At 40.9% G+C, this 7,922-nt stretch overlaps 1 protein-coding gene across 1 annotated transcript; it reads right to left on the reverse strand.

The window, feature by feature from the left end:
* On the reverse strand, positions 401-7,922 carry LOC109722266. Its single transcript, XM_020250238.1, is given in 10 exon segments — positions 401-1,044; positions 2,002-2,113; positions 5,155-5,200; positions 5,290-5,329; positions 5,728-5,822; positions 5,924-6,009; positions 6,245-6,281; positions 6,572-6,632; positions 7,519-7,716; positions 7,806-7,922. Coding segments are annotated over 10 exon segments (1,059 nt in total). The 5' UTR covers positions 7,854-7,922; the 3' UTR covers positions 401-708.

Raw genomic sequence — 7,922 nt, forward strand, 5'->3', positions numbered from 1 at the left:
TTCTAAAGCCAGGACTCAAATTTCTTTTATAAAACTGAAATTGGTTTTATTCCGCGTGTGTTCTGAGTTGGGTTTGAATAACTTGGGTTCAGTATATATAAAATAGGTTTGGAACATATTTGGATACTCCACTTATACTGTATCCGAGCTTGTACATTGATCCAAACACAAAGCCATCTGAGTACTATCCACAAATTATCGATATGTAAACGGGCCCTTAGTTGTGCAAAAATCAAACTAATCCGAATCCATTTATTAGAGTAACATAGGAAAACTGTCTCCGTTGAGATTGAATGGAAAAGGACATTGGAAAGAACTGCAAGACCAATTAAAAGAGTCCAGCATTTCAGGTTCACCACCTGGGAGACAAAAGCCAATTTATCTTTTCGAGGACTAGATATTTGCAACAATCAACAGTAATATTTCAGTGCAAAGATTGCGAGTGAAAAACCACTCAAATATTCCAACAACGGAAAAAAAAAGAAACTACAAATTCAGGCCAAGAGTTACACAACAAAGCTACAGCATCATCAATCTCCCCTATTTTTGCTATGAAGCTCTCCTTTAACCATTCTGAAGCCATTGTTCCGTTCTTTAGCATAAGAGACTTAAAAGAACATCCGCACACACCTAAAAATTGCCGGACAACAAGTATCAAACTGAAGGGAAAAAAAATGATGGCAAAAATTCGGAAAAAAAAAAAGAGGGTCATAACCCAAAAACCAAGTCCGCGACTTTTGATACGAGCGATTTTGCTGGTGATGCGATGCTTCCTGTTGCACGGCGCCCACTGTCACCGATAACATTGGTGTTGGACTTCGGGTGGTAGGGCCGCAGGAAAGCTCCCAATTGGCTTGAAGAAGCTGTGGTCTTCACAGATGGTTTTGATGGTAAGGAGACCATGAAGCCCCCGCGATTTAGTTTATTGAGCCTCTCGTTAAGAAGCTGTCGTTCTATCTGATCAACGGACTTCACTCCGATAATAAGAGCGCTTGTTAATTGAGTCCCATTCTTTTCAAGAGCCTTCCGAGCATCATAGCGGTGCTTTAAGACACCAAAAGAAGGCAACAGGAGAGTTAGAGATTGAAATAGGTGAACTAAAAGCAAGCTATTATTTGCAGTATTGTATTTCTAATTTAAAACCACGCAGCAAATAGTTCATAAAGGAAAAGGGCAATAATGGGTAGAAATTAGGATTATTGGATAGAGCGAAGTATATAACACATGGAACAGATTATTATATTTTAGTACAAAGTATAACCAGATATGCAACAAAAATGCCGAAAGAGCCTTAAGACTCGAGACTCAATAGGATAATGTGGATGGAAGAACATCGGGTAGATATTACAGAATTAACTACCGTAAAGCATCTATTTACTATGAAAATATAATAAGCTGTGAAGCTGGGCTCTATTTGGGTCCTTTTGTCCTAGTGATGCCTCAAAGCTGAAACTTATTCAATGCAGCTATGGAAAAAAAAAAAAAACCCATGCACCTCATCCTCCTAGGCACATCGCAAATCAATAGGAACTTCTTAGAAGTTGGAACCTTTACACAATGCAGCTAATCTATAAACAGTAAAGAAAAAAATATGCATTATTACAACAAAATTAGTTAGGAAAATTGTTGGATGATGATGATGATGATTATGATGATGACCATCAGAAACTAGCAAGCAGGGTTGCCAACCAAAAAGCAGGTCTGGTTCAAAATGATGATGATAGGAGTATACTCCAAGTTGCTATGGAGATTATTGGTTCGGGTTGAAATCACAAACAAAGTTATTGTATGGTGGATAGGCATCAACCTAAGGCAGCTGGGATCACTAATGTGAGGATCAAAACTCATCTATTTCATTGTAGGAAACTGCCTTATCAATGTTGTGGCAAGATTCATAGCAACTGCAAGAACTCGCATAAAATGCGATGGCTTTTAGTTAATGGTATTCAACATAAATAGAACAGAAGATGAAATGAAGTGCAGCACTGATGAAGGTATTACCTCATAGAGTATATGGATCCAGTTAGAATTGCTTGGACCGTGTAAATGTCTCAATATTACCCCACATTTCTCAAACTCACGAATAACAAGGTTGGTGTCGCTTGGGTGGAATCTGCATTAATAAAGAATAAAGCAGCACCCAAAAAAAAATAATGTAAAGTGGTTGTACACTACAGAAATGCAGTATAGATAATCGAAAAAAGAAAGTCTCTTCTGTCAAAATTGTCATAAAATGGATAGTCACAGATAAATAAACGCAAACCAAGCTTTTATAGATGGTAGCAAAGCTTTTAGCATCTCAAAATACAAACATGGGCAACAACTATACAAGGAATGTCAACTGATATATTAAGCCATAATTGCAAGTAACAAATGGTTCTAGAATAAGAAAGGAAGCTTCACCAAAGCAGAGTAGGAATCTGGATAAAATCCTAACATACCGAAGCCTCAAATTCACAAATCGGCTAAAGCAGTTTACTAGTTCCAATTATTTTAAGATGGAAAACAAATGAAATGTTGCTATGAACAAGCATAATCCCTACACCATTATCTAGCAACCTACTGACATGAGAAGGCAAATCTAAAAATGGAGATCAACGGTAACAAATAATATCAGAAAACTCAGAAACTTATTAAAAGCTTTTTTTAAAGGAAAGCGACAAAAGTGTGAAACAGAGGCAATTCTCGTACCCAAACACAGTGATCCACTCTTCATCATCAAAGCCCCCATTCAGCACGCTCTCCCTTCCCGAATCCTGCGGCGCCAGCGCCGCTCCCTTTACGTTCGTCGGATGCGCGATCAACGCCCCGGGCTCCACCACTCCCTGTACTGGAGAACCTTTCCCCTTCTCCAAATAATTCACTCCAGTGCCTCTCTCCGGCGTCATCCAACTCGATCTCCCCGAGCTCTGCGCCGCCCACGGCGTCGCCCCATCGCCGACCCCACCGGAAGAGCTGGCTTCTGCCCTAATCCTCAAAGCCGAGGAGGAGGGAGAAGAGAGCGACGGGGAACGAGAGAAGGATCGCCGATCGGGGCGAGGCGGGGTCCGGGTCCTCGGCGACGAGGGCGGGAGCTCCCCGAAGGCGGGATCGGGGGAGAAGTCGACGCGGTCGTCGAGGGTAAAGAGCGGCGGCGGGGGCGGCCCCGCCGAATCCGCCGCGCCATGGGGCCGCGGCGTCAGCATGCGCCGCGGCGGCCGAGGCGGCAGCGCCGGCGCGGTGGTGGGAGGAGATCGGGGAGGCGAGGTCGCGGTAGAAGGGGGGGAGACGCGCGCCGGGGCGCGAGCTCCTCGGCGCTGGCGAGGACGAGCTCATCGTCGTGAGTCCTATTCCTCTTCTCCTCGTAGCTTCTTATATACTCTTCTTCTTCGTCTTCGTCTTCTTCTACTTTGGTTTTGAAATTTCGAGGGGTTTTTTGAGGTGTCTTCGAACTACCGCTTCGCTTTTTCGTTTGCACCCAAAAGGTACAGGGAGGCGGTCGGGAGACGTAGATAGACGCGTAGTTACAATCTATCCGTTGCGTAGATTTAACTCTGTACGTAGTTCTCTACACCGTAGTATACAATGCAACGGTTATATAACTTTATTGTGACACTGACACCTGGGCCCAAAATGTGGAACCACATGTTCGTTTCGCAACCGTGCTATAATACAAGCGTCGTAAACTTGTGTCCCACCTGTGTAAGCGCTGTACTCGTAGAAATATTGTGCGAAACAGATTCACTACCCAAACTGGGATTCGATTAATACGCGGCTAGGATTTGATTTAGGTTTAATCCGAGGCAACGTTGACCGTTTTAATGCAATCTGACGAGCTAAAGAAGAAGCCACATAGTGCATCTTCGCAAAATACATACAACACAGTGGTATATAACCCACGTAAAATGCAGTGTGATTAGCTAAATGCTTTCCCATTCTCATCTTGACACTTTTACCACCACCGAATTAGTAACACACCGGTTATTACCAAACATATATACACATCAATGTCGATACATTAGGAAAACAAATGAAAGGTGCAGAGCACCGTCTCATACTACAAGTTCTAAGGAAAATGCCAAAACTTCTGATAATTAAATTTCTCTAAAATTGCAACTAACCTCCGTGAATAGTAATCAGCTGAGAGAGCAATAGTAAGTAGACAGTAACTTCACGGCGACTGCTGATCACAAGGAACTTGGGCCGATCTCGTCCAGAAAACTAAGCACCAGAGTCCCAGATAATTCATGGAGTTTACCTGCAACCTTGTCACCTAGTATGCAAACCAAAGTACAACGACAAGTAGCTTTGCTGGTGCCCCGCCAGTTAAGACGAATCAATGGAGACAATAACTTATTTGTACATGATAGAGAGAAGTCTGAAAAAATTCCAACCCTGCGGCAACACAGATACAGCATCAAGAATATGGAAATGAGAAATTATTAAGCAATCTCAATGAATAAGCAACAACGAGTGGACTAGTTTTGGACACGAGGAAACCTAGAAAGAGTGACAATTGTTCAGTTTTGTCATAATCTGGATCTCTAAAGATAACTGGAGACAAGAAAACGAACATAGCCGATAGATTGATTAAGGCCACTACGTTTTCATCATTCGCAACTCAAAACTGTTTCCAAGGTCCGCATCAAATTCAGTAGATAGTATGCTCTAATCTCACGCTCCATAAATCGTATATAAGTTTAATAACAAATATTTGCGCAATAAAATCTGCCCCTTTGTCAATAAAGGATCCCACTCTGATATCACCTCTATAAATTTTCCAGGTAAAGTATTACTAGGAAGAACAAATAACTAAATCACAAACTAGATAGCTAACATTTAAGTTCTACGTGCAGTTACCATCCTCTGTCCATTTTTTTTAACTTTATTTTTCAATTCCACCGGTAGCTATTTGGTGCTATGTTGTATGTTTAGTAATTGCTCTCCGATTCGTTTTCTGACTTGAAAATGGCAAATGGCATTACGTATCCCACTTACTATCATCTTTCACTTTACGGTCCTAATAAGAAAATTTAGAATTTTACAGAAGAAAGGAGATTGTCCATGCATGTCAGAACTGGTAAACAAAATTAGGAAAATTGTAAGAGCAAAGTAATAATTTTGAAAAATAAAGAACAAAGTTTGGAAGGTGAACATACACTTGCCTTTCATTATAGTAGACGCAATTTCCCAGTAACTGAATCTATATCTGCCTTCCTCCCTGTGTAGAGATGTTAATTAAATATTTGTTCCGAAAGTACACCAGTGGACTTCATCGCATATTATTCAAGTTCACAAATGAGAGTAAACCTGGTCCAATGGCAAGAACTGTCCTAGATCCTGCTTGCACCTATGAAGTGAAATCAGTTATCAGGGGTCAAAAATATGCTATCATCAATCTTCCAAGGGCTGCATAGCATCTCTAGAAATTCATGATCTCACCCATACCAAAGAACCACAAAGGTAAATGATAATTGCATACCACATGCAGCATTCATTTCATCAACTTTCTTAGGAACCAACTCTCACACATAAAATAGAAGCGTCGGCAGTAGATTACCATTTTAGAATTGAAAGTTAAGAACGCTACTATAAAAGTGAATCTAAACTAATCTTTGCTTTGCTCCTTAATAAGACTATTCGGAAATGCCAAAACCACCACACTAAACTATAAGCATGTTAAATGTCAAGTCCAAATCCAATATCAACAACACTGATTTAACTACTGTGACAAAAGGTCAAGCACACCTGCGTCCGACCTGCATCGGCAACAATATGAGTTGGAAGGCCGCAGCGATCTGCTGCTTCCTTCAGTTTGTTCCTGGAATATCAAGGGAAAGAAAGAAGCCACAAATTACAATTTGAAACGTAGACCAGCTAGTCCAATATGAATTATCACAATTAGAAGTGGAGAGAAGAAGAATCAATATTATAACAGAACTAGTTGCATACATTTCCTGTTGATTCTTGCATGACAAAACTATTTTAGCTTGGCCAAACTGCTCCCATTGCCTCAGAAGAGATCGATTGCTGTAAGAAGAGAAGGTCGGTAAAATAGTTACAAATACAAATCAGCAAATTATTTTCTAAATTACTTTAAATACGCTAGATCAAGTCTAACGGAGCCGATCGTCGATTCGGAAGCTCCATCATCAAAAACGACTTAGAAGCACGGAGGAGCACACAAGACCTACTCTATATATATATATATATATATATCAAATGTAAATGCTTAAAGAGACAAGTTCTAAAATACAGTAATCACCTTTGCAACAGTTCTGCATACAAGCCAGTTGCCGCATCTGCTAGCCGTATTGCAAGAAACACAAGTCATTATTATGAATTTTATGAAATAGCGAAAAACAATACCTAAAGCAAGCGTAAAGAACATTTGTCTCTTCATATTTTTGGAGATTAAAGGATAGTTGGTGTCCACCTGAACCACGGTAGGTGGTCTGACAAGAATCAATTGCATGGAAATAGTATAGAACACCAGAAACACGTGAAATGGCAAAGATAATATGCAAGAGAACAATTATGTCCATTATGTCATCAGAATAATTAGGATAGTTCCACATAATAATACACTTACGAGCACATTGGGAAGCAATTTTACCAACACCCATCTTCAGATCTTGTCGAACAATTAAAACCTGCAGTAGACATCACCCCCTGTTAAATCACATTACCCTAAAAATAGTTTGCTCATTGAAAGGAAATTTTTCGAAAAAAAAAACTGAAATTCAGTAGATGTGGAGTGTGAAATATATCATATTTGTGAATTATGTCCACTATGAAACATGGGTTTCAGATATTCAATTCCAGCTTGTCTATCAACAATTGGCATTCAAGTTCAGGGGAGTATTAACACGATATGCCTTCAAATTAGACAACCTACAGGATCATGAACGATTGTGACTGACAACAAATGTTTTCAAGTTACTAAAGCCCGCAAAAAAGAAAATACACGCATGCTAAACAGTATACGAATACAACACTCACCATTCCGATTCAATGTTTTGATCTTGCCAACAGGTATTGTGCTCTCCATAATTTAGAAATATGAATATCTCAATATATATGAGGAGGAATCTATCTTTGATATAACAATGTCTTGCCACATTATAGCCACTTCTTACAACAAATACATATCATGAGCACTAAAATAAAAGCTAATCCCAATTTTCGTACCATATAATTCCTCAGTTTTTTTATATAATTCTGATTAACACTGATCATCATCAATGCTGTGACTTAAATGAACTATCAGCGACGAGTATTTCATGGCGACAGGACCATCAATCAAAAAATTCCCCAAAATTTAATTGCATTTAAATAACAACCACTGAATTCACTCTACTCCATTAATTAGATGGTTAGGTCACCACTAAGCAAACGCGCGGGGCTTCATCTATAAGCTTCTTCCCCACGGAAAAGCCGAATTTACAGCTCAAATAAGCTAATCCAAACACTAACAAAGCACCGTGGAAACCTCTGGGTCGAAAGTTGGGCGAATTGGGGAAAATAAGAACCGCTCACCATCTTGAGCTCTTCGCCGCCGCCATTGAAGGTGCCCACCGGCTTCTTCCCAGAAGCCGGAGGTGCGGTGGGCTTCCCCTTGAAGCCGCTTCTGCGGGAAGCGGCGAGATCGACGAACAACCCCAGGAGGAAGCCAATAAGGAGCCCGGGGACGAAGTTTTCGGGCCTCAGCGTCGTCGCGAGCCATGGCTCCTCCCTCTGAGAGAGCGAGAGAGAGAAGTAAATTGAGCGCACCATTGGGAGGGGAGAGAAAAGGGGAGGAGAAAGGAGGAGCGGAGGGAGATTACCTTGTTCGTGTGCTTGGGTTGCGATGGATTTCGCCGAGGAGGGAACATTTGAGCTCTATCTCCTCGAGCTCCTCTTCCATAAGTGAGAGAGAGAGGAGGGAGAAGGGTTTTGATGCT

This window comes from Ananas comosus, linkage group 16 (genome assembly GCF_001540865.1).
Source record: "Ananas comosus cultivar F153 linkage group 16, ASM154086v1, whole genome shotgun sequence".
Lineage (NCBI taxonomy): Eukaryota > Viridiplantae > Streptophyta > Magnoliopsida > Poales > Bromeliaceae > Ananas > Ananas comosus.